At 39.7% G+C, this 27460-nt stretch overlaps 1 protein-coding gene across 9 annotated transcripts in view; it reads left to right on the plus strand.

Annotated features, from left to right (window-relative positions):
- Unc80 (unc-80 homolog, NALCN channel complex subunit) overlaps window positions 1–27460 on the plus strand; it is a 196319-nt gene that overhangs the window by 36940 nt on the left and 131919 nt on the right. For 8 of the 9 annotated variants that reach the window (XM_021162288.2, XM_021162282.2, XM_029478005.1 and 5 more), the window contains exons 10-18: window positions 1182–1398; window positions 2077–2217; window positions 4025–4293; window positions 5298–5672; window positions 9463–9609; window positions 13646–13793; window positions 15885–16033; window positions 17944–18110; window positions 18742–18840. In XM_021162288.2, the coding sequence (XP_021017947.1) occupies window positions 1182–1398; window positions 2077–2217; window positions 4025–4293; window positions 5298–5672; window positions 9463–9609; window positions 13646–13793; window positions 15885–16033; window positions 17944–18110; window positions 18742–18840 (1712 nt within the window). The remainder of the gene's footprint in view (window positions 1–1181; window positions 1399–2076; window positions 2218–4024; window positions 4294–5297; window positions 5673–9462; window positions 9610–13645; window positions 13794–15884; window positions 16034–17943; window positions 18111–18741; window positions 18841–27460) is intronic. The other variant, XM_021162296.2, reaches the window with a different exon arrangement.

The following is a 27460-nucleotide window of genomic DNA, read 5'->3' on the forward strand; positions in this document are numbered from 1 at the left end:
TAGTTATCATGAAGACCTTCATGATGCAGTGTGTATACTGGTAGCAGGAGTATGGTGGTACTAGTTTTCATTCCTATGTCTCCATTTCATTTATCAAATACTTTATACAAGTAGTTTTTACTTAATCCACTGAGAACCTATTTGAATTTTACAGAAGTGTTAGGCAGTTTGCTAAACTTAACCCTAAGACTGCTATCTAAGACATCCACATTCTTCTGGACTGGCCACGCTGTCTCTCTGTCATCATTGTATGGAGTCAATCACCTAGGAGATGATGTATGCTCATTTACATGTAGCAGCTTTGTTTTCCCTTTTTCAAAATTATTTGTTTAATTATGTCAATGAAGAACATAAAAATAAGTATTTACTTATCATCTCAACTCGTTACTAAACAGTGAGTGTCTCCTTCATCAATAACGCAGCAGTAGGCACTGACTATCGTTCTTCTAACCACATTGACAATTACAGAAAAAAAGGAGAGATTTTCCTATTTCAGGTGCACATAGTTTTTCTCGAGTAGCTTTATAATTCAAAGGGCCCAGACCTGAGCCCAGAATAATACAATCAAAATCACTGAAAGCTAAATTCAGATGTGGGTATATTTCTACAGCTTTCTAAATTCTAAATATTTCTAAAGGCATTCTAAATTCTGACTTACCCTTGATCTTGAGCTGGTTTGGTATGAATAATAGATTTGTTCCAATGTCCGTTGTGTGTCCTCTTTGACTGTCCTTGTGAATGGTGAACCTACCAACTAGAACCAAGCTTGAGAGGTAGAGCAGAGTTAAAGGCACAGCTCCTCTGCACCAGTGGCTCTGCACCTTCAGTGTGCATCAGGGATCAGAGGCACCCTCAGGGCTTGTTAAAACACAGATCACTGGGATTTTCCTTTTAATTTTAAATGTTAGATATGCTGAGGGGGACACGCTGCAAGTTTGAGCTTCCAACAAGTTCCAAAAGGACGCTACAGCTCATGGCTCAGAGTCTTCTCTTTGAGAACCAGTGCTCAAACTCATTCAAGAGAAAGACTTCCAGAATGTATTGAATTTTACTTTGTTTCTCTCACTCTATTAAGACCCTTGTGACATTTCCCCCCTGTCTATTGGATGGCACTCAACATTTTCCGGGTTTACTCTTACAGCTCTTTGGCTTGTGTCTGCCTTTATCTCTCCTCATTACAGTTCAAAAGTCGCAAAGAAGACCGAGAGAGGAAGGGCTCCATTCCATTCCACCACACAGGGAAGAGGAGACCTAGACGAATGGGTGTACCGTTCCTGCTGCATGAGGACCACCTAGACGTCTCACCCACCCGCAGCACATTCTCTTTTGGCAGTTTCTCTGGGCTTGGAGAAGATAGGAGAGGCATTGAAAAGGGAGGCTGGCAAACCACCATCTTAGGTGACTACAAAGATCTTCCCAGTAGCATACAGCCCAAGTGAACCATTTGTGAATTCTGGATCTCAGGATCCCTTCCAAGTCTAGATCTTTCTTAATTCATTCAAGAACACTGGGCCCAAATGCGAGTGCTCTAATATTGAAATAATGCAGAGTTTGCACAACCAAAGAAATGCAGATAATTTAATTAACTATGCAAGAAGTCTCTATGATTATCCAGTAAAAGTTATATTACTTAGATCATAATAGATGCAGAATTGTGACTTTAGAAGATTCTGTATATTAATTTTCATTTTACTCATCTAAAGGCAGACTTTTACTTAACTCTGTTATTTAATAAAATAAGGAAAGCAAAGGAAGTAACAGTGCCCCACGCATACACCTTGGATATTAACTTAAGAAAGGAAGCTTAAAATCAGAAGCTGACATCCATGGAGCCACAACAGACGGTCTCTGACATTTGTCTTAGATTGGGGCTGACCCTATCACAGGCAATTTCATCAATCATCTTGACCTTGACTGTTCGAAAGTCAAGTGCAGTCCTTGCTATTTCAGTTGAGCTTCATGCTCTCCTTCCTGCTCTCTCACTTTATTGCTATCCTCTAGAGAGAAAAAAAACAAATCTCAAGAGATACCCTTCTAGATTTTAAAAGTCTCTTGTGATATTCTCCCCCAACTCAGGGAAGCTGACCCGGCGGGGTAGCTCGGATGCAGCCACTGAGATGGAAAGTCTGAGCGCCAGGCACTCGCACTCCCACCACACCCTGGTGAGCGACCTGCCAGACCACTCCAACAGCCACGGAGAGAACACTGTCAAGGAAGGTGGGTCCAGCACAGGTCGGGTCGTGGGCCAGAGTCAGGATAGGGAAGGAGCACAGATTCCTTTCAGGGTTTCCCGTTCTTAACATTTTTTACCCACGTGTCTAAGTTAGGGTTTCTATTGCTATGATGTAACACCATGACCAAAAGCAACTTGGGGAGGAAAGGGTTTGTATTGGCTTGTGTTTCCATATCACTGTTCATTATAAAATGAAGTCAGAACAGGTCCTGGAATGGGACAGGAACCTGAAGGCAGGAACCTAGAGGCAGGAGCTGCTGCAGAGGCCATGGAGAAGTGCTGCTTACTGCCTTGCTCTTCAGGGCTTACTCATAGAACTCTGGGCTACTAGCCCAGGGATGGCACTACTCATAATGGGATGACCCTCCCCTATCAATCACTAATTAAGAAAAATGCCCTACAGGCTTGCCTACAGCCTAATCTTATGGAGGCATTTTCTTAACTGAGGTCTGCTCTTTTCAGATGACTTTAGCTTCTGACAAGTTGACATACGACCACCCAGCATACCATGTTAATTGTTCTCTGCATCATTATATCTTCAAAACCTGGTACTCTTTTATGTATATTGCTTAGAAACCTACTTGTTAGCTATTCTTTGCACAGCTTTAGTAGCAGAAGCTGTTTGACATGAGCACCATACCTCCAGGGGGAGAGCAAGGACAAAACACTCATACATATTCTAAAAGATCATTAGCCCAAAGGCTGGAAAACATCTACAGTCATTGCTTGTCCACTTCCATGCTATACCTTCAAGGCAGGCAGTGCCTACAAGTCAGTGGGAATAAAGTCAAACCCTCTCTAAGTCCGCTGGATCATTTTTCTGACAGTTACTGGCTCCTCCTGGTGGCTTATGTGGAGTAAACATGTGTCTCTGAGTGAAACCCATACAACTTCATACTCTCTATTTGGAACAGAATTCTTTATTCTTTTTATTATTGTTATGCTCTTATCAGAGCATAAACTTTATCCCTTCATCCCTTTGGCCCCCAAACTGTATTGTAAGTATTAAATGGTATCTATTATTTGTCATTACAAATTGATGTCCCATTACTCTTGGACACAAAAAGATTTTTCTCTTGGGTTTTTTTTCAATACTTTAGATAAAAGTAGATATTTTTAGAGTTGCATTTTTGTTGATCATTTGATAATTTCACGTATGTATACAATGTGTTCTGATTACGCTCCCCACCCCCAGGCCTCTCTTATCTCCTTCCTGAATATATGAACACTCCCAGCCCATCCTCCCCACCTCCACTCATACTGATTTATTTCTCAGGTTATTGACATTTGGTTTAACAAAATGAAGTATATTTAACAGTATAAAATCATAGGAAATGATCTCAAATACATCAGTTTATATCACAGTGAGCTGTTACGTTAAAACCTATGTAATGTTATCAACTTAAGCCATCCTTATAAAATTTAAATTCTAGCTTTAGTCTCAAGGAGAACACATGTGATCACAGCTTCCTATAACCTTCACTCTCTGTCAGATATAAGATTGATTCCATGGCATTTCATGCACCTTGATAATAGCTTTGAGGCCATAAACCAGTTTATCTTTAAAAGCTGTGATTTGCGGTCACATGCAAGAAATAGCATGTCAGTCTAACTGATGTGCTGGGTCCACACAAGGGAAACTGAGTCAGTCTAACTGATGTACTGGGTCTGCGCAAGGGAAACTGAGTCAGTCTAACTGATGTACTGGGTCCACACAAGGGAAACTGAGTCAGTCTAACTGATGTACTGGGTCCACACAAGGGAAACTGAGGTCTTGCTCCATCTTCCCAGTGCGATCTCAGATCTCCACCATCACAGTTGCGACCTTCAACACTACGCTGGCATCATTCAATGTAGGCTACGCGGACTTCTTCAGTGAACACATGAGGAAGCTCTGCAGCCAGGTGCCTATCCCAGAGATGCCACATGAACCTCTGGCATGCGCCAACCTGCCACGAAGCCTCACAGACTCCTGCATAAACTACAGCTACCTGGAGGACACAGAACATATTGATGGCACCAACAACTTTGTCCACAAGAACGGCATGCTGGATCTCTCTGTAAGGGGCAGTCCTTTTCCTAATGAAGACTAGAAAGACTTTTTAGCATAATTTCTACAAGATTGGGTAATGTGGGCATGTGGATATCTTAGAACTATTTACTGAATCTTAAAATGAAGAGGCTACCCATATAAAAATCCCACAAGGCTAGCAACCCTCTTAAATGTACCTTTTGTGTTTTTTTTCCAAATATTGCATTAAATTTGATCTTATCTCAGAATATTCTTACCTTCCTAAAGCCTTAGCAGATTTCAGTACACATACATAAATAAATTTAAGTGTGTGTTCTGCTAAGCCTCTGTGTTTTTTCTTACAATGAAAATGAGAAGTTCTTTTATTTTTCTTTAGTTACATAACCACCAGGACGATGAACCTCCCATGAAGCCAGGAAAAAAAATGAATAGAAGTCCTTGAAAGATTTAAGCTTGCATTCTCAGGAAAGCCTGTTTTGAGTACAGTCATTAGCCAACGAAAGGGTTGTATATTTTACAATTATATTTCACCAACATTTTTATTACACCCTATGGAACCAGGCTCAGCAAATAATTTAAGATATTAAAATCAATACAGGATCGTAACTTAAACATGCAAATATTGTGCATTTAAAATTGAAGGTTAAATAATAATACAATCCTGAGGGAGTCAGTGGTCCTGTGGAATACATGCATAGAAGTCGTTGTTCTTCATTATTTATGGGAAGTGAAAAGCAGAGGATTAAAATGTTTTGCATATAAAAGTCAGTTTAGTAAGTTCATTTGGTCAGATGACTTTTTTTTTTCATTAACTCAAGTGCTTCATTACGTCCATCAACAATCTTTTTGGTGGCAAGATTAGAAGGATTAACTAAGATACTAAATGTTTTGAATTCATCTGTCTGAATTATTTACAACCATTTCTAATAGTTTATCATTTAATCCAATGAAATGTATTATGCAGAATAAGAGACTTTTGGAAAGGGGACTTCCGGTACTGAATTGTCCTACGTTTACCTTTGTGCTCTGCAGGTGGTTCTGAAGGCTGTTTATCTCGTTCTCAACCATGACATCAGCTCTCGAATCTGTGATGTGGCGCTTAACATTGTGGAATGTTTGCTTCAACTTGGGGTAGTTCCCTGTGTAGAAAAAAACAGGAAGAAAAGTGAAAACAAGGAAAATGAGTCTATGGAAAAGAGACCAAGTGAGGGAGCCTTCCAGTTCAAAGGAGTGTCTTCAAGTTCCACCAGTGGGTTTGGGGCCCCTTCTGCTAGTGGAACTGGAGATGGTGGAGGAGAAGAAGGAGGAGGTGGAGATGGAGGAGGAGGAGGTGGAGGAGGAGATGGAGGAGGAGGTGGAGGAGGTGGAGGTGGCCCTTATGAGAAGAATGAGAAGAACCAAGAGAAGGTATGGTGAAATTACATGCTAGATCCTTAGGCATTTGTTGTCCAGAATTCTTTTCAATTTGTATCTGCATGTGAATGTGCATGCATGTGTGTGAGTATGTGACTGTGTGTGAGTGTGTGTGTGTGTGTGTGTGCGTGATTTTGTTTGTTTGTTTTCCCCATATATTTATTGATTAGAATTTCAACTCATCATTGAAAGCAATGATGGTAGAAATCTCTTAATGACGTGCTCAGCAGGCATGAGTAGACAAACACTAACTAACATGCTATACAGATTTGTGGGACTCCAAATACATATTTGGCTATACAGTATTCTTTAAATTTTAAAATATTCTTGTCACCTTCCATAAGATAATAGTAATATTTGGAAGAAAGGAAATAACTCTTATGTAGCAAGATGCAAAGAGTAGACATGTACTTCTTCCAGTTCTGGGTGCTGGGAGGTCCATGATCTATGTGCATGATCGTGTTCTCCTGGGTCTCTCATTGTGTGCCTGGTTCTAAATCCAAAAGTTGTCGTCACCCATGCAATGGTAGGACTGTTTTATTTTAGTGTTGTTGTGGGTTGTTGTTTTTGTTGTGGTGGTTATTTTGGTAGATTGGTTTGGTAGATTTGTCATTGTTGTTGTTTGTGGGGGGGAATTTTATTTCTGTAACATCTCAAAACTACTATGTTATCATTCACAGTCTGCCACTAAGGATAACCTCAAACTTTGTGGAGCTAGTCTGATAGTATACTGAGAGTGTAATCAGACTCTATTACAAAACATACAGATTGATCAACAGACACGTCTGTTATTTATAGAGATTGGAAATGTCCAAAGTTCCAGTGCTCATAAGAGTTCCATGCAGCCTCTTCTCTTGTCTAGAAGGTGACTGCTACCACTATGAGCTCACATGACCACCTCTGTGCAAGTGCAAAGAAATACTAAGAGATCTAGTTTCTCCGTGAACTTAGTTCCACTGGCTCTGGACACCAGTGTCTAACCTCATTTAATTCAAATTACCTCCCAAGTCTGGGCTCCAAATACCAACAGATGGAGGGTTACAGCTTTGGTGTTTGAATTTTGAGAGACTCGGATGGCTAGCTGCTTGAATTTTTGCAGCGTTATTTTGACATAAGTTTGGTACAGAAACAACTATCTGGCCTCAGGTCTTTCCTGTCTCAATGTGTCATGCCCCTGAGGCTTTCTTCTTATTATTGGATGATCCTGAATTTCATTCTTGCTGTTTATCTTCATGCCTTATGATCTGTGAAGTTATCAAGCATTTCTTCTATTTTATTTAGAAACAAATTATCGCAGTTTGAATTCATATAACTTACACTGATTTCAATTGGCAAATTTAGTTGTGAATTAAAGTTCATAAATTGAAATAAACCACAGAAGTCTTTAACAGGTTACAGTCTGCATATCTTGCTGAGTTTACAAGTAAAAGATCACACTGTAAACTGTTCCATAATTTGTTACATAAACTATGGATTATCTACTTTTCTGCATAAGATACTATTTTTTAATATATAAATGTATGGTACTGTACTTGCTTATACTTTCTCTCCTACCTCTAGCACACAGGTGCATATTGACTCTATTAATCTCCCAATTCTTCAACTCACAATTTGCTTAGATCTTTCCAATATCTGTGAACTCTGATCCACAAATCTGTTACAATATTCTTGAATTCTTGCTCTTCTATTTAGAACTGTCTTAATCTTATATCATGTCTAGATATTATCTTAAATACTATCTTAACTATATTAATTGTATAAATAACATGTATAAATCAGCCTTCCAAAGAACCCTCGCCAGAGTGACCTTTCCCAAGGTGCTACTGCATAAAGCTGCAGTACTCCTGAGTTACCCAAAGGCAGTCAACAAAGGAGACTGGTGAGGACAGAATCTAACCTGTCTAACTAAGTCACCACTCAAGATCCTAATCGGCAAAAAGTGGCTCTGAGGGACAGCAGTGACATCTGCATAAAGATTATACTTTGGTTTTCTCTTACAGTGGACATGATATGTTGTGAACTACCTCACACAATATCTCTATTAGAAAAGCATTGTTATGATTCTGTTTCTAAAGAGGAGAGAGTTTTAAATATTAACAGTTTCCCCAAGATTACATAGCTATTAATTATTGAGGCTGCAATTTGGATCCAAACTAAAAATCATTTTTTCCCTTAGCAAATACATAATTACAGAATGTTCTTTGAATTCAGGATGATTCTTCAAAGATGTCACCAGGGGATGGAAAGTGATTTTCAATCCCCTTACTTCTTTGGGCTCTGACTAGCCACTGGAGAAAGAATGCCTTCAGGCAAACAATATGGAGTTGGATGGTTAATAGAGACAGCTTTACCCCCAGGAGTGGCATTCCCTTGAGGCAGGTTAGCAACCACCATTGCTATCAGCTCATCGAAGAAATGTTTCACTCCTGAAATGTGGCTCTCTGAGGCCCAAGTGCATCTGCTACCAGAACTTACAGATGAGAAAAGCTTGACCAGTTGGACAATGGAAAGAAGGAGAAACCCCAGCATACCATGTTAAGGTGCATGGTAATGTCCTTAGAAGCCACTAGCCTTCTCATACCTTACCGGCATTACAGTACTCTTTCTACATTTGTCAACCTGACAGTGAGACTAGTGAGAAATCATCCCTCATTATTGCAGAGTGATTTCCTTCCACTATTTCATGTAGTCTGTATGCAAAACGTATGTGAAAGGGAGGGGAGTTATTAGTACCCTCACTTTACAGGCAAAAAAAGACAACCACAAAGAGACTAATTTGTGCAACTGTCTTGTATCACCCAAAGCAACTAGGGGCCATGAGCTAGAATTCTGGCTCTGTGATGCACATGCTGGCTGAATGCAGCCAGAAGGAGCATGGAAACTTCAGCTATGCAAAGACAACAGCCCTCCCACTGTGGGCTCAGCATCATTCCTCAGTAATGCTTGTTCATCTATGGAAAGAATATAAGTTCCTTTTGGGGATCCCTGTTTTCCACTCACAAAACACAAAAGGAACAAAAGAAAACCAAGTTCATAATTCACCTCAGGAAGGCTTCCTAGTGAACCTCAAGAGGAGAGTCAAGCTGAATGTGAAGTTCTATACATTCTACTTTGCTTATGCTTATTACATATACTATGATATGATGGAAGTATAATCAGGAGATTTTTCTCAAAAATTTCAATCTTATTACCATAAGATTCCCAAGTTCCATGGGGCTGGAGAAATGGCTCCGAGGTTAAGAGCACTGACTGCTCTTCCAAGAGGTCCTGAGTTCAACTCCCAGCATCTACATGGTGGCTAACAACCATCTGTAATGAAATCTGATGCCTGCCCTCTTCTGGTGTATCTGAAGACAGCTCCAGTGTACTCCTATACATAAAATAAATAAATAAATCTTTTAAAAATTTCCCAGCTCCAGAGAGCTAGTAATTTTCTTGCCTGGGGGGGTGTTATCAGAAACCCCTGATACCTGATGCCTGATAAAGGTAGATTCCAGGAAAAATCTATTCTTGTTTACTCTTGGTCATCCCACTGGCCCTCTCTAGGTTGTTCTTCTGATAGTCCACCAAGGATATGAAAGTGTGTCTTTTAGTAAACCCATTCAAATCCTGTATCATCAGAAGACAATCAGAACGCAGTTTCTTTGTAAGTTTTAGAAAAGTGAGTTTGTTGAGCTCTTCACAATTTTATTTTCTTAATTGCTATAACATAAAATAGAATATCAAAACGAGCTAGGTGGCAAGGTTAACAGGCTTGTCTTTCTTTCTCCATCTTGGTTACTAGGATGACAACATCCCTGTAAGCAACCATAGGCTTGCTCTTACTATGCTCATCAAAATAGTCAAGTCACTGGGATGTGCCTATGGTTGCGGAGAAGGACATCGGGGGCTCTCTGGAGATCGCCTGAGACACCAGGTATTCCGAGAGAATGTAAGAGAATTAAAGTAGATTCCATTTCCTCTTTCTCTCTCTCTCTCTCTCTCCTTCTCTTGTTCCTCTTTCTAAATGAGGAACAAGTCCTTTGACAATGAGGGTCAATGTTCCCTGAAAATAGTGTATTTAGTAGGTGATCAATACTGTCTTGGGGCAATAGAATTCCCTCAAGACATCTAAAACTGAAGCTTAGGAAATGCTCTGCCTCCTGCCTCTTGCAGACCATTTGGGAGAGGGGTGCAGAGTCAGAACATCTAGATATAAGTCTGAAAGAACTTTTCACAGATGAATACATTTAGTAAGCATCTGACGACCTGTACTGATGCTCCTTTGATCGGCTGGGTAACAGAATTTTATATTAGAGGAGCAGGTCAAAGCCATTGCTCTTCTTACTTAGAAATGGAAAGTGGCCCTTATTGGGACAAAACAGGACTGTAAAAGTAGCCAGGCATCTGGCTGCCTTGCTTGAGAATGACCCTCAACTTCTGTGTGTTTGAGATCATGTTCCTTTGCGCTGTATGAAACTTGAAACTCTGCACATGGGCTTGCCACTGTATTGAGTAACAGAAAGTGCAACAACCCACCTCTAACAACCCAGGTCTGGGATACGTATCTCAATTCTAAATTGGAATTGAAATGATAAGAAAATAGTCTTTTAAAATTTAACGCAAATTTGAGCTCAAATTTCCTTGGCACACCTTGGCAGAGTTTGAGGATCATGTCAAAATCAGATGCCAGCCTATTTTGTCTGGTGCAGGTTTTGTCATGAAATGTTCATACAGTACTAGCATGCTAGACTTCTTGCATAATGTATCATCTATCATCCATCGATTTATCCGTTTATCTTTCTTTTATATTCAATTTTGTTATAGTATTTTGGTTTGTTGTATGGATATGGGAGGTATATTCACAATAGATAATGTTTAAATTTCCCAACTCAGATATTTTGACCAAGATCTAGATTTTTGAGACTAAATTTTTTTAAAAAATTAATAAAGTACCATGAGTCAATAAAATCTTCCATCGTATCAATCCTTATACATAAATATTTTTTATTTTGTTACACCATAAATAAAAACTGCCAAGGCTAACAAAAACACCTTACTCCTCATACAGAAGACTAATTTCATGGCCTTCTGATTAGGATATGAGAAGAAGCATCTTTCTGGAGGTGTGAATTGGCTTTGAGAACGGTATTCTGTTTTTCTGGATATACAGAAAGCAGGCCCTGTTGAGTCAGAAGGGAAGTTGCTGTGAGTGAATGGACAAGAATACTTTATGTTTCTGTGAGACTGGTCACTCAGGTGTTTGCTTACATTTTCAATCTGATACCTTTGCCCATTGCTTTCCAGTCATCTAGAATGCTTCTGTACTCACTGTACAGACTGTGCACACGATTGAGAGGCTCCCCCAGAGAAATGTCTAGATTGAGAACAACATGTTTCTGGGTTTCTGCATCATGGAATTTTTCCTGTGCAGTCTTACTTGAAAAGTTAAGGATATGTCTTATTTTTAGACCAAACTATCAGGTTGTGTGTGTGTGTGTGTGTGTGTGTGTGTGTTAGAAAAAGGATATTATTGAAGTTATATTTATAAGTGCCTAATAGTTCTAACACAAAATCCCATAATTCTTAGTTCTAATATTTTTAATACTCCCAAATTATTGAAAAGAAATTAGTTAATTAATACTTTTATATTTCTTATAAATATAACAAAAGTCTAAGTGTTGTAACCCCTTAACACTTCTTGGGTTATTAATCTAGAAATTTACTAATAATCCCAAATTATTGAAAAAATAATTAATGTTTTATATTTTTTGAAAAAATAGGATATTTACTCAGAATAAGAATTTCAAAGGCTTAAAAAAATCTTAAACTTGATTAAACTTCCCATTGAACTCTTATCAGAATTGTAGATAGTCTAGCAGCCTCCAAAGCAGAAATATGAAACTATACCTTTATAGTATGATTTATAGGGAGCTTGAAGTAATTTGTACTTCAGAAATTTAGGTTTATTCTCTTTATAAATATTACAATGAAGATCTTTACAAATCACATATGGAATGATAGTTAAGTCAGTGCAGATCACATTGTAAGTAAGTTCTTTGTGACCGTCATCTTATCAGAAAGCAACATTTATTTTATAAAGGGGGGAATAGAGTCACTAAAAAGTTCTCTGAAATACAGATTCCTGATGTCAAGTTTTCTAAGACCTGAGTAAAGGCAGAATGAAAACCCACCTCCCCATAACACAGATGGAGAGATTACAGCAAGGTCATACTAAAAAGCTTACATGGTGAATTCCAAGTTTCGTCCTTTTATAGTATTTGTTATTTGTTTCTTCCTTTTAAATATCCAAGTACCCTTCCTGAGCCATGACCACATCAAACAGTAACACAACTTAAGGTGGGTTTTTTTTTTTTTTCTGGATTACCACTTAAAACTCCTCAGTAGATTCCAATTCTCAGGGAAGTCTCCCAGCTGTAGCTTCAATGCCTATGCCAGATTGCAAAGTTTTCCATCCTCACAGTGGTCTCCCCCTCCTTTTTATCCCCTCCTTTGGTCCTTTAGCCCTTTCCCTCAGCCCAGACACCTCTGCCATTACCCCATTCCATCCCATCCTTAGGACCTTTCACCTGTCTCTTTTATTCATACAGCCGTCTTCAAGATACCAGTTGATCTCTAGTATTGGGCATCTCAACTCCTATCAAGGAGTAGATGGTATCTAAGTATAGTTTCTCAGGATCACCAGTGTCTAAAGTGCTAATGAGACTGTTTCACAGGAGAACTAACTACACCTTAGTAGGCAAGAACCTGGCTTCTGGTATTCATTCTACCACAGAACTTGCAGTATCACCTTGGCAAAACCCTTGACTTCCTTCTGCCTCAGTTTTTTCAGGTGTAAGGAAAGGGCAATCAGCAAATAATAATCAGAAGTGTGGCTTTTCACAGCAAAGCATCGTTCAAATGAGGTTTATGCTTTAATAGTAGGAGAAGGCTAGAAGCCTCCTCATGTTCCCACAAAACTATTCTGTCTAAAACTTTTGCCAGTGATTGAAACTTTCTTGCTTCTGATGCTGGGAATTACTCCCTCTTATTTTGCAAGATGATAAAACTATTTACTATACCACAGAAAATGTATTGTTATTTTGAGCAGAAGAATTGTGTCATGAGACCAAATTTTATTTAAATACCATACTTTCTTTCATATTCAAATGGAGACAGATAATATCATATTTTATGCCTCTTATATGTTCTAAGAAGATTTTCCTTCTTGGCCATATAAGAGGTCATCGTACCGCTGAGGCTATAACTCAGTTGGTAGAGTGCTTGCCTAGCATCCAGAAAGCCCAGAGAATAATACACAGTAGCACATTAGCAAGGTGTGATTACAGATGTGCACATCTGTAATCCTAGCATCAAGGAGACAGAGGCAGGAGGATTAGAAGTTCAAGGTCATCCTCAGCTATATAAACAGTCCAAGGCCAGATTACATTACTTGAGATTCTACCTCAAAAAAGTAACTAATAATTAATTAATCAAAAACAATATAACTCTCTTGCCTGCACTTTCTCCATTAAACCTATCTAACTTCAAATTAGACATGGGAGAGACATGCTTCTTCCAGTTGCACAGAGCCTTTGAGTTTTCCTAACAGTGACCCATGGATTCTTTGACCTACTTCAACATCTTGAGTTATTTTCATCATATCATAAAATCTTGACCTTGGTGAAAAGACTGAGTTTTCTGGGATCAGCACTGAACATTAGCTTTGAGTCCCCCACCCCCAACCTTGTGCCCCCAGCCCTGTGCCCCCAAGAGTGGTCTTTCTGAATACAAACACCTTCAGATGGCCCAGTCCCTTCCTGCCCACTTCTTATTCAAACAACCGGGTCTAGCATGGGGAGGATCAAGCAGCAGTGAGAGGGAGTGGGGGTGGGGAGTCTGCTTCCTGGGTCTTTTGTCTCAGATTAATGGTGTCTGGAGCTTAAGCTGGTGCTTGTGACTTTTTCACTCCTTTCCCTTCATTGCAGGCCCAGAACTGCCTTACTAAGCTGTACAAGCTAGATAAGATACAGTTCCGACAGACCATGAGGGACTATGTGAACAAGGACTCTCTCAATAATGTAGTGGACTTCTTGCATGCTTTGCTAGGATTTTGTATGGAGCCGGTCACTGACAGTAAGTAAAGCCACCCCTGAGATGAAGGAGCAGCCACTGTGCGGTGAAGCAGGTAGTGTTTCGACATCTGGGGCTAGAACTTCGAGAAGAAAGAGACTTTTGTGTGCCTGTACACATGTGTGCATGTATGTATGTATGTGAGGCTATATATAATGAGGAATAAAACCAAGAGATGTTTTCAGATTGCCTTATGACACATGATGTCCTCAAAAGGTAATGGACCTCACTGAATAGGACTTTGGTGGTTCTGTCTCTCCCCTGACCTTCTGTAGATGACAATGGAGATGGAAATCAAAAGACTAGTTTACTAGTTCAATAAGTATGAAATGAGTCCCTGCAATAAGGCACTTGTAGCGCTTGGCATTTTTTACATAATAAACTAGGAAAGAAAAATGTCATTAGCACAAACATTGTAGTGACATAATTGACACACATACCTAGAGATTTAGTTTATTTAAATTAGGCAAACAAAGAGACCAGTAACTTGTTTATAGTTCCATTGCTTTAAAATAGTATGCAGGCCTAAGCTACAGGATGAAGCTAGAAAGTGCCAGTCACATTTGTATAAAATGAACACCTTTGGGACCTTCTAAATGCCGATGCAGTAAGAAACTGGAAGCCACATTGTTTTAAATGTGTACTTTGAATCGAGCTTTGAAGATGACTTCTTACTATAGATTTAAGGCTCATAAGACACATGAATGAAGTTGACTAATGTATATTTTTTAAAAAGTCTATGTGTTTAGAAGCAGTTTTTTCTTGATTGCTTCAAATTCTTTATTATCTGGTTATCACAGTAGGAGAAAACATTGCTTCCTTGGAGAGCCTTCGGAATAACATATCCTATCAGAACTAGTTTACACTAACCACTTGGTAAAATTGAAAACAATGACTTGCACACTGTAGTTGAGATCTGTTAAAGAAAATACAGATTAAAAAAATTAATATGTCTCTCCTCTCATACTCTTCCCCTCTTGCTCTCCCTCCCCCTCCCTACCTCCCTTCCCCACCCTCTGTCCCTTTCTCTTAAATCTATTTTGGATAAGAGTTCAAAGCATAGACTGCAATATTGCTTCCCATATTGCAAAGCTGGAGATAAATCCTTATCAGTTGGCACAGATAGTGAAAGGTTGGTAATCGAGCATGATACGATCCTCCTAGAATTTGACATGTAACATGAGTCAGTGAATCAGACAGAAAACACTTACCCATAAATCTGGGAGCTGTACGTGTGCTTCCCACAGTCCACAGTTGGCTTACAGGTCATAAGGATTCCTCTTGCAAAGCCATAGGATGTGTATGTGTCCACTGAAGATCTGTGGATATGTTTTTAAAAAAAAAAAAGCTATAAAATATCAACGCGGGTCACAGTCTTTGGTCTCCAGCATTTTCCATTCTCTGTGTTAAGGGAATTGCCAGTCTGAAGGAGACTGGCAGTGTTTCTTCCTCTTTATATGTGCCCAGAGCTTTTGAGAACAAATGTTATTGGGACAGGCCTACTGGAGTCTTTCTGGAAGGCCCCCACCACTATTCCCTTACTGTGCATCTCATGTGGTTGGCCAGTCGCATGCCCCTTCTAACACACTGGATAGTTTCTGCTACAAAGCCAGAGTTCCTCACCAAAGGAGGATCAAGCCACATTATTTTTCATCAATGGAGAAACCAATGAGTTTCTCTCTCTCTCTCTCTCTCTCTCTCTCTCTCTCTCTCTCTCTCTCTCTCTCTCTCTCTCTCACCCTCCCACCTTCTCTCTCTCTTTCTCTTTCTCTTCCTCTTTCTGCCCCCTCCATTTCTCCCTCTCTCCCTTCCTCCCTTCCTTCCTCCCTTCCTTATTTAATAGACCCCCTTTCTTTTCTAAGATTAATTAACTTAAATGTTCCTTTGCAAAGGCCATGTCAGAACTAAAACTGAAGTAGATGGTTTGCTTTTATAGTCCGCACAGGAATTTCTACACTGCAACTATCTTTCTTTAATCACCAGTGTCTGTACTTTTGAGCAGACCTTCACAATATCCTAGCCGCCAGACACTTGCTTCCTTACATCTTTCAGCTGTGTAGCTTACGGCCTCTAATGCATGTCTTTGTATTCCAGACAAAGCTGGGTTTGGAAATAACTTCACCACAGTGGACAACAAGTCCACAGCTCAAAATGTGGAAGGCATTATTGTCGGTGCCATGTTCAAGTCTCTCATCACACGCTGTGCCTCAACCACACATGAACTCCACAGCCCTGAGAATCTGGTGAGAACATTTCCCTTCCTTACAGGAGCTCTCAGACTGAGACCTGGAAGAAGAGAAGCTGAAGTCTTAAACTTACAATATCCTCCCCTCCCCCCAGTTTCACCCCTAACTCACCATGGAGCCATAATCCACCACCCTACAGATTAACTTAGCCTCCTCCTCCTCCTCCTCCCCATCCTCATCCACCTCCTCCTCACAGGCTGTGTAGAGACTGGTGAAAGGTTACAAGGTATTTTGAGCCTTTCAGAAAGAAGATGCTAAAACACAGCTGATTGGTTCATGAAATATAAAAGGATGGTACTCTAACATTATTTGAAACTTTATTTGCTTCTAAGAATTCATGCAAATATGCTATTGAACTTTCTTTTATTGAACATTATAATCTTCATCTGTCTTTCATAATGGCATGTACTAATTAATCAATTAAAGTTGCAAGTTGTGTGTGGAGAAAACTAAGTTATAAAATGCTCAAGTACTACCAAGGAGAAGAGGATATCTTGAAATATGCAGTTTAGGCTGTAGATGACAAATTTGATACAGATAGGTGAATTCAGGTGTCTTTGGTAACCAAAAATCATTCCTCCTATGTCTGTTAGTTACTGTGATTTCTATGCAGAAAGGAGCCCATTTACACATATCTAACTATCTGCTGTTTTACTAAATGGAGGACATTATTTTATATTATTCCAAACTGTGAAGTGGTTCATTTCAGATAACATAATTTTCATAAATCAAACAGAATTTACTTCTACTAATGGTCAAAGACAATTGAGCAATGTTCTTGGACCTTGAGTATAACACAGACACTATGCATGCATTAATTTTGGTCCTGACTAGAAGTGATTTTAAAGTTGACTATAATGCATGTGACTATTTACAAGCCTTCATGAACAACTTCATACATAGAGGAAATATTAAATTCTTTATCCATACGCTTACTTTTGAACTTCTAACTCATCAGAATAACTAGAGGTCAAATTAAAGGATGGTCCTAGCCATCCATTGGTAGCTGTTATTTCCCATAGTGTTCTTCTGCTGAGATATAGGCCTGTGCATGCCCTGGTGAGAACAGAAACTTTGCGTTTAGTTAGTTTTCTCTTCGGTGGACGAACACATGAAGAGTAGAGAGTAGAGAAGGTTCAGAGCTCTGCTCCCCACAGGCTGAAATGGATGTTCTCTCTCTGTTGTCCTTAAGGACTGTCCTCTGCCTTCCATGGGCATGATTGTCCCATGGTACTGGATGTTTGAAAACAGTAACTACCCTTTTAAAGAAGAGAGGCAGGTATATAAGAGCTGAGAGCAAATCTTGGTATCTCAATAAAAGTATGCATACATTTTTAAATGTCACAAATATACTAACATTACAGCTCCTCTGCACAGTCACACTCAACATGACCTCAGCATACATATCGTTTTTACTAAATATGCCCAGGAAAATCTATCATCCCTTGAACAATCAGGCTTTGATAGAAGCATCTAAATGAGTTACTTAACATTTTACCATAATAATCCAGACCTTTTAGAGAAGCCCATCAGAGGATGAAATCTCCATTGTAAACAAAATTCTGGCTACCATTATTTTCCCGCCACCTCCCCACCCCCAAAAAAAGTTCTCTTCAGAAGTCACAATTAAAAGAAAAAGTGTGAAAATCAACTGCTGAAGAGTGTAGACTGATGTCTTACTGATGGTGTAGCAGACTCTCTGAATTTGAAACTGAACTAATCATTCTCCCCTGTACTGAATACGAAAGGTGACATTCATTCTCCCATAGGAGCAATGAGAAGATCAAACACCATCATTTCATGACTTCAATGTTCACCAAAACCCAAGCAATTAACTTCTCTCCTTAGGAAAGCTAATCAGGCAGCTACCATTTCCTGACCCCAAACCTCTTCTTGTCTTCAAACAGGGACTGTACTGTGACATCCGCCAGCTGGTTCAGTTTATCAAAGAAGCTCATGGGAATGTCTTCAGGAGAGTGGCTCTTAGCGCCCTGCTTGATAGTGCTGAAAAGTTAGCACCAGGGAAAAAGGTGGAGGAGAATGGACAGGAGTCTAAGCCTGTGGGTGGTAAAAGGTTGGAAGCTCGACTTCTCTGAATATTTGTCTTTGCTAACTGTCAGAAGAATGTTACTCTTTATCATGCTGTGTGTTACCAGATATACTATAGAGTCAGAGAAGGGGCAGTAAAGCTGTCTTGTACACCTGGCATCACCAATGTAGTTCTACCAAAGCTTTAAAACAAATGATTTTTATAGGTGGACTCTTTGGGGCAGTTGGGTTACAAAGGTTAGCAACATGGATAGATTAGTGTTTTTACAGACAAGGATTAAAAGAATTTGAAAACTAAACTAGAAGGCTTGCTTAATTCTAGTTCCTCTATTTGCAATAGCAAAGTATTGATAAAATATGAAGTCGTAAGTCCCATAGCAAGCTATAAATTCTATACGACTTGGACTCATGGTGAGAAAGGTTATCTGTAGCAGGTGATTTTTGCTTTGTGAAACGTATAACCCCAGCACTCCGGAGGCAAAGGCAGGCAGATTTCTGAGTTCGAGGCCAGCCTGGTCTACAGAGTGAGTTCCAGCACAGCCAGGGCTATACAGAGAAACCCTGTCTCGAACCCCCACCCCCCAAAAAAAGAAGCATATGAAAGATCAAACAGCGGTGTGTTCTGTTGTGACTGGTGTAATGTGCCATTTGTATAGGTCAGAAGCAGGAAGCATTGCAGATAAAGGCCAGGTATCGTCAGCACCTGAGGAATGTCGAAGCTTCATGTCTGGTCGCCCCTCACAGACCCCAGAACAGTAAGTAGAATAGAGTTTTATCTCCAGTTTGGTGAACTGGGCACTTCACACTGAGAGAAAGTTAATTTGCCAAACTATGTGGTTTTGTTTATTTATTTGTTTCAGTGTTTAGCTTTTTAGTGATTTGCTTTCACTTCCTTGAAACATTGCTCTCTGGCCTTACAGTTTCATTCCCAATAACACTGGTGGTTCCAGGTGAGACCAAATAGCCACCTTCATCCATACAGAAAGGATCTCTGACTGTAGTTTTCATCTTGCCTTTCCAGCACGTCTGCGTCTCAGATGTAATGCAACATATAAACATGAAAAGTGATGTGTACATGGGGTGCCATATATTTTATTGTTTAAAAACCACAACTTTAAAATGGATCAATGGCTCCCAATATGATCAATGAACCTATTCTAAAAGAGAAAAACAAAAACAAAAACATCAGGGTAGATTTTAAACGTGCTGAAATTTAGCTCAAATGTAGGCTCTACACCACTTTGGCCTTAGCTCCATTCCAATGTTTCTTGTACAACTGGTGTCATTGATAAAGTTTAACTAAAGCATTAAAATAAATGATTTTTTTAATAGTGGAATCTTTTGGGTAATTGGGTTACAAAGATTACCAACATGGATGGTTTTATATAGATTATCACATATGTGGTTTATCTCTGGTTTTCATACTTACAAAATTCAAGAGAATCTTCAAATTAGTGCCTGCTGAAGTTGTGAGGATTACCACAGACATGACACTGTGCAGGCCCACACAAGGCTCATGTTATCCATTCTTCTTTGGGGAGCTATTTACACACAAATATAGTGATCTATATTTCAAACATCCATCATTTGTACGTATGCAATTTTGCTTCCCAAGGCCCTTATTCAGTATTAAATTGTTTTAGCAATTCTATAGAATATTACAGGTATTAGAGTATCCTTCTTTCATAACTATGTAAATTAAAGGTGAGAAGCCAGCATCTATCAAACATAGGACTAAGCAAATATACTCGTCAAAAATATAAATGCCCACACAGTTCTTGTGCGGCCCAGAATCCTAGCAAATTGTGCTTCTTTCAGCCTTCTCTAATTCAACAACAGGGATCAGCTACTTCTATTCATTGGTTGGGTGCAAATAACTGCATCTGACTCTTTCAGCTACTTGTTGGGTCTTCCGGAGGGCAGTCATGCTAGGTCCCTTAGTGTCAGGCCTGGGACCTCCCCTTGAGCTGGATCCCACTTTGGGCCTGTCACTGGTCCTTCTCCTCAAACTCCTCTCCATTTCCATCCCTGTAATTCTTTTGGTCAGGAACAATTATGAGTCAGAGTTGTGACTGTAGGATGGCCTCCCTCTCCCTCATTTGATGCCCCATCTTCCTGCTGGAGGTGGGCTCTATAAGTTCCCTCTCCCTACTGTCAGGAATTTCATCTAAGGTCCCTCCCTTTGAGTCCTGAGCATCTCTCACTTTCCAGGTCTCTGGCACATTCTGGAGGGTCCCCCCAACCTCCTGTCTGCTGAGGTTACCTGTTTCCATACTTTCTGCTGGCCCTCAGGGCTTCAGTCCTTTTCCCTCACCCAATGCCAGATCAGGTTCCCCTCTGCCCCCCCCCATCCATTCCCCATCCACATTCCCTCCCAGGTCAATCCCTCCCTCCCCTCTTGTTATTGCTTTCTTCTCCCTCCCAAGTGGGATTGAGGCGTCCTCACTTGGGCACTTCAGCTTGTTGACTTTTTTGAATTCTGTGGACTGTATCTTGGGTATACTGTACTTTTTGTTGCTAATATCCACTTATTAGTGAGTACATACCATGCATGTCCTTTTGGGTCTGAGTTACATCACTCAGGATGATATTTTCTAATTCCATCCATTTGCCTGCAAAACTCAGGATGTCCTCATTCTTAAGAGCTGAGTAGTATTCCACTGTGTAAATGAACCACGTTTTCTGTATCCACTCTTTTGTTGTGGGACATCTGGGTTATTTCCAGATTTTGGCTGTCACAAATAAGGCCACTATGAACATAGTGGAACTTGTGCCCTTGTGGCATAGTGGGGCATCTTTTGGGTATATTCCCAAGAGTGGTACAGCTGGGTCTTCAGGTAGATCTATTTCTAATTTTCTGAGGAACCGCCAGACTGGATTCCAGAGTGGTTGTACCAGTTTGCATTCCCACCAGCAATGGAAGACTGTACCTCTTTTTCCACATCCTCCCCAACATGTGTTGTCACCTGTAGTTCTGATCTTAGCCATTCTGACTGATGTAAGGTGGAGTCTCAGGGTAGTTTTGATTTGCATTTCTCTGATCACTAAGGACTTTGAACATTTCTTTAGGTGCTTCTGAGCCATTTGAGATTCCTCAGTTGTGAAATCTCGGTTTAGTTCTATACCCCGTTTTTTGAATTGGGCTGTTTGGTGTTTTGGTGATTAGCTTCTTGAGTTCTTTATATATTTTGGATATTAGCCCTCTATCACATGTGGGGTTAGTGAAGATTTTTTTCCCAATCTGTAGGTTGCGAATTTGTCTTATTAACTATGTCCTTTGCCTTACAGAAGCTTTCCAGTTTTATGAGGTCCCATTTACCAATTCTTGATCTTAGAGCATGGACCATTGGAGTTCTATTTAGGAAAATTTCCCCTGTGCCAATGAGGTCAAGGCTCTTTCCCACTTTCTCTTCTATTAGGTTCAGTGTATCTGGTTTTATGTTGAGGTCCTTGATCCAATTGGACTTGAACTTTGCACAAGGTGACAAATATGGGTATATTTTCATTTTCCTACATACAGACAGCCAGTTAGACCAATACCATTTATTGAATATGCTTTCATTTTTCTATTGTATTTTATTGGCTTCTTTGTCAAAGATCAAGTGTCTGTAAGTGTGTGGTTTTATTTCTGGGTCTTTAATTATATTCCATTGCTCAATTTGTCTGTCTCTGTACCAATACCATGCAGTTTTAATCACTATTGCTCTGTAGTAAAGCTTGAGGCCATGGATGGTGATTTTGCCAGCTGTTCTTTTATTGTTAAGAATTGTTTTTGCTATTCTGGGTTTTTTGCCTTTCCAGATGAATTTGAGAATTGCTTGTTCCATGGGATTTTGATGGAGACTGCATTGAATCTATAGATTGACTTTGGTAGGAGGACCATTTTTACTATGTTAATTCTGCCAATCCATGAGCATGGGAGACCTTCGATTTCTTTCTTGAGAGACTTTAAGTTATTGGTGTACAGGTCTTTCACATGTTTGGTTAAAGTTACCCCAAGATATTTTATATTATTTGTGGCTATTGTNAAGGGAGTTGTTTCCCTAATTTCATTTATATAAAGGATTTTATACTACTGATTTATTTGAGTTAATTTTATATTTGGCCACTTTCCAAAGTTTTTTTTATCAGCTAGAGATGTTCTCTGGTAGAATTTTTGGGGTCACTTATATATACTATCATATCATCTGCAAATAGTGATGCTTTTATTTCTTCTTTGCCAATTTGTATCCCTTTGATCTCTTTTTGTTGTCTTATTGTTCTAACTAGCACTTTGAGTACTATATTGAATACATTTGGGGAGAGTGGGTATCCTTATTTGTCCCCAGTTTCAGTGGAATTGCTTCAAGCATGTCTCCATTTAATTTGATATTGTCTGTTGGTTTGCAGTAAATAGCTTTTATTATGTTCAGGTATGGGCCTTGAATTCTTGATCTCTCCAATACTTTTAACATGAAGGGGTGTTGTATTTTGTCAAATGCTTTTTCTGCATCTAAGGAGATGATCATGTGATTTTTTTTAAAAGTTTGTTTATATAGTGAATTAAGTTAATGGATTTTCATATATTAAACCAATCTTGCTTCCCTGGGATGAAGCCTACTTGATAGTGGTGAATGATAATCTTTATGTGTTCTTGGATTCAGTTTGGAATGTGGAGCAGTCTGAGGGTAGATGGGGAGGGGCAGGGAATAGAATATGGAGTGTCAAAAATAAATTACAAATAAAATTTTTAATATTTTTGCATTGATATTTTTAAGCAAGATCGGTCTGAAGTTCTCTTTTTTGTTTGGGTCCTAGTGTGGTTTATGTATCAGAGTAATTGTGACTTCATAGAGTGAGTTAGGTAGTGTTCCTTCTGTTTCTATTTTATGGAATAGTTTGAAGAAAATTGGAATCAGATCTTCTTTGAAGGTCTGTAGAATTCTGCACTAAATCCATCCGGCCCCGGGTTTTTGTTTTTGTTTTTGTTTTTGTTTTTTGGGGGGAGGTTTTAATGACTTCTTCTATTTCTGTGTGTGATATGGGCCTTCTTAGATAGTTTATCTGCTCTTGACTTAATATTGGTATATGATATCTCTCTAGAAAACCATCCATTTCATTTAGATTTTCCAATTTTGTTGAGTATAGGCTTTTATAGTAGAATCTGATGATGTTTTGAATTTCCTCCGTTTCTGTTGTTACGTTTCCCTTTTCATTTATGATTTTGTTAATTTGGATACTGCCTCTCAGCCCTTTAGTTAGTTTGGTTAGGGGTTTATCTATCTTGTTGATTCTCTCAAAGAACCAGCTTCTGGTTTTGTTGAGTCTTTGTATTGTTTTCTTTGTTTCTATTGGGTTGATTTTGGCCCTGAGTTTGACTATTTCCTGCCTTCTACTCCTCTTGTGTGAGTTTGCTTTTTTTGTTTGTTTGTTTGTTTTGTTTTGTTCTAGAGCTCTCAGGTGTGCTGTTAAGTTGTTAGTATGTGCTATGAACTTTCCTCTTAGCACTGCTTTCATTGTGTCCCATAAGTTTGGGTATGATGTGTCAACGTTTTCATTAAATTCCAGGAAGTCTTTAATTTTCTTCTTTATTTCTTCCCTGACCAAGTTATCATTGAGTAAAGAGTTGTTCAGTTTCCATGTGTATGTGGGTTTTCTGTAGTTTTTGCTGTTCTTAAAGATCAGCCATAGGCCATGGAGATCTGATAGAATGCATGGTATTATTTCAATTTTTTGATAGGTTGAGGGTGGTTTTGTGATGAATTCTATGGTCAATTTTGGAGCAGATACCATGAGGTGCTGGGAAGAAGGTGTATTCTTCTGTTTTAGGGTGAAATGTTCTGAAGATATCTGTTAAATCCATTTGATTCATAACCTCTCTAGTTTCACTTGTCTCTATTTCATTTCTATTTCAATGACCTGTCCTTTGGTGAGAGTGGAGTGTTGAAGTCCTAACTATTATTGTGTGGGGCTCAATGTGTGTTTTGAGCTTTAATAAGGTGTCTTTTTATGAATGTGGGTGCTCTTGTATTTGAGGCATAGATGTTCAGAATTGAGACTTTCTCTTGGTGGATTTTCCTCTTGATGAACATGGAGTGTCCTTCTTTATCACACTTGATAACTTTTGGTTGAAATTCTATTTTATTGGATATTAGGATGGCAACTCCTGCTTGTTTCCTGGGATCATTTGCTTGGAAGACCTTTTTTCCATCCTTTTACTCTGAGATAGGGCCTGTCTCTGTTATTGAGGTATGTTTCTTTTATGCAGCAAAATGCTGGATCTTGTTTTCGTATCCAGTCTGTTAGCTTATGTCTTTTTATAAGTGAGTTGAGTCCATTAATATTAAGAGATGTTAAAGAGAGATGAATGTTGGTTCCTGATATGTTTGTTATTGTGGGCAGCTTTATGTACTTGTGTTCCTCTCCTTTTGGCTTTGTTGTGAGATGCTTAATATCTTGTCCTTCCTTTGGTGCAGGTACCTTCCTTATGTTGGAGTTTTCCTTATAGTATCTCCTGTAGGGCTTGATATAGATACTGTTTGAATTTGGTCTTGTCCTAGGATATTTTGGTTTCTTCATTTATATTGATTGAGAATTTTGCTGGGTATAGTAGCCTGGGCTGGCATTTGTGTTCTCTTGGACTCTGCATGACATCTGAGCATGCTCTTCTGGCTTTCAGAGTCTCTGTTGAGAAGTCTGGTGTAATTCTAATAGGTCTAACTCTGTATGTTACTTGGCCCTTTTCCCTTGAAGCTTTTAATATTCTTTCTTTGTTCTGTGCATTTAGTGTTTTGATTATTATGTGACGAGACGATTTTCTTTTCTGGTCCCATTTATTTGGTGTTCTATGGGCTTCCTATACCTTTATGGCCATCTCTTTCTTTAGGTTGGGGAAGTTTCCTTTTATGATTTTGTTGAAAAAATTCTCAGGACCTTTGAGCTGGGAATCTTCATTCTCCTCTATTTTTGATTATTGTTAGATTTGGTCTTTTCATTGTGTCCTGAATTTTTTGGATGCTTTGGGTTAGGAGTTTTCTATGTTTTGAATTTTCTTTGAAAGTTTTGTCAGTCTCTTTTACTGTATCTTCTACACCTGAGACTCTCTCTTCTATTTCTTGTATTCTGTTGGTGATTCTTACATCTGTAATTCCTGACCTCTGTCCTAGGTCCAGGTTTGCCTCCACTTGTGTTTTCTTTATTGTTTCTACTTCTACTTTTAGGTCTTGGATTGCTTTATTCAATTTCTTCACCTGTTTACCTGTGTTTCCCCACATTTCTTTCAGTGAGTTATTGATATCCTCCTTAACGGACTATATTCTCTTCATGAGATTTTAGGTCAGCTACCTGATTTTCAGGTGTGTTGTGTATTCAGGGCTTGCTATTGTGAGAGAACTGGGTTCTGGTAATGCCCACGTGTTTTGGCTTCTATTGCTTATGGCATTATGCTTGCCTTTCACCATCTGGATATCCCTGGTGTTTGTTGGTCTGGGTGACTGTCTGGAGTCTGCCTCTTTTGTCCCTGGGTTGCTTCAGGTCTCCTGGTAGACCTGCAGCCTTGGCCGTAGCAGATCACCTGTGGGACCTTCCATCTGGGGACTCTTCACAGGGGCAGAAAAGCTGCTGATCTGTTGCCCTGTCCTTCAGACTGTTGGATATTCAGTGGAGCAGTCAAGCTGTTGTCCAACTGCTCTGAGTGCAGCGGTTTCTCTAGGATGGATCAGGATATGGTGTCTTCACTGGAGCAGACCAGCCAAGAGTTTGCTCCAGCAGAAAGGACCAGGAGGAAAGGGCAGAAGGGACAGAAGGGGAGTAGTATTCGGGAGGGCAGGGGTTTGGTGGGTGATGGGTCCTGAGTCCATTGGGCTCCTAGCAGCAGCTCTGAGACTCCAGGAAGGGGTGGGGGAGGTTCTTACCTACTGTTCTGATTGCAGAGGGTTCTCTAGAATGGATCAAGATATGGTGTCTTCAATGGAGCAGACTTTCCTTTAAGGAAACTCTAAGAGCCATGGCAAGAATCCAAATTTAGCTCTGAAGGAAGCAAATGACTGGCTAAAACAAGTTCTATGCTCAAATAATGAGAGGACTCATTAAAAGCCATTAGAAGGATGCAGGGTGGTGGTGGCGTTCACCTTTAATCACAGTACTAAGGAGGCTAAGGCAGGCAGATCTCTGAGTTTGAGGCTAGCCTGGTCTACAGAGTGAGTTCCAAGACATTCAGGGCTACATGAAGAAACCCTGTCTCAGGAGGTTTTGTTTTTGTTTTTGTTTTTGTTTTGTTTCCTGGAACTCCAAATACTCTCTTTCTTCAGTGTAGTGTTCGGTAGACAAACTGATTTTCTCCACTTTTATCATATATCTGTGCTAATTAATATTTCTGCTTGGAATCATGCCATGAATCATCAAATATGGAATTTTCCATCACTTAAGTGTGCCCAGAAAGTAAGTGCCCTAAGCATCCTTTGTTTAACCTAAAGAAAGGTGAGAGTCTCTTTGATAGTCATAGCTCCTCCTTTCTCCTCCGTTTCTCTTTCTCTCCTGTCCTTTTTCCTTGATGATGTGGCAGATGCTCAGGGAAGGTAATAAATGACAGCTTTCCTGAATATCTTCCCTCTTCATTCGTGCACTCTCACAGGTTCTCACCATGGTACCTCTCCTTCCTTGGAGGTATGAGGAGCATGGCACACTGTGTTGCCCTTCTAAGTAATGGACTAGCCAATTCTAGAAACCCAGCTTAAATATATAGCTCTTCAAAAGCAATATGACATAGTTTAGAACAGCTGTCCTCAACCTGTGGATCACAACCTTTTGTGGGGTCGTATATCTGATATCCTGAATGTCAGATATTTATATTATAATTCCTAACAGTAGCAAAATTGCACTTATGAAGTAACAATGAAATAATTTTTGGTAGGGGTCATCACAACATGAGGAACTGCATTAAATGGTCATAGCACTAGGACTAGGATGATTGCAAACCAATGGTTTAGAAGAGCTCATAGGAACTCACAGAGACGGAAGCAACAATCAGAGAGCCTGTATGGGTCTGGCCTAGGCCTTCTTTGTAAATGCTATGGCCATGTAGCTTAGTGTGCTTGTGGTATTCCTCTCAGCAAGAGTGGGGACTGTTTATGACTCTTTTGCCTGCTCTTGGTACTCTTTCTTCTACCATGTTGCCCCATCTAGGCCTGACACGAGCCTTACTGTAACTTGTTATGCCATGTTTGGTTGATATATCTGGGAGGCATACAGGAGGGAAACAGAGGAGGAGAGGTTGGTCTGGGGGACAGAGGAGGTGGAGGGAAGGGACTGGGAGGAGAAGAGGTGAGGTGAGAGGAAAGGAAAGAAGAGGAGAGGAAAGAAGAGGGGAGAGGAGAGGAGAGGAGGGGAAGAATAGGA

This window comes from Mus caroli, chromosome 1 (assembly GCF_900094665.2).
Source record: "Mus caroli chromosome 1, CAROLI_EIJ_v1.1, whole genome shotgun sequence".
NCBI lineage: Eukaryota > Metazoa > Chordata > Mammalia > Rodentia > Muridae > Mus > Mus caroli.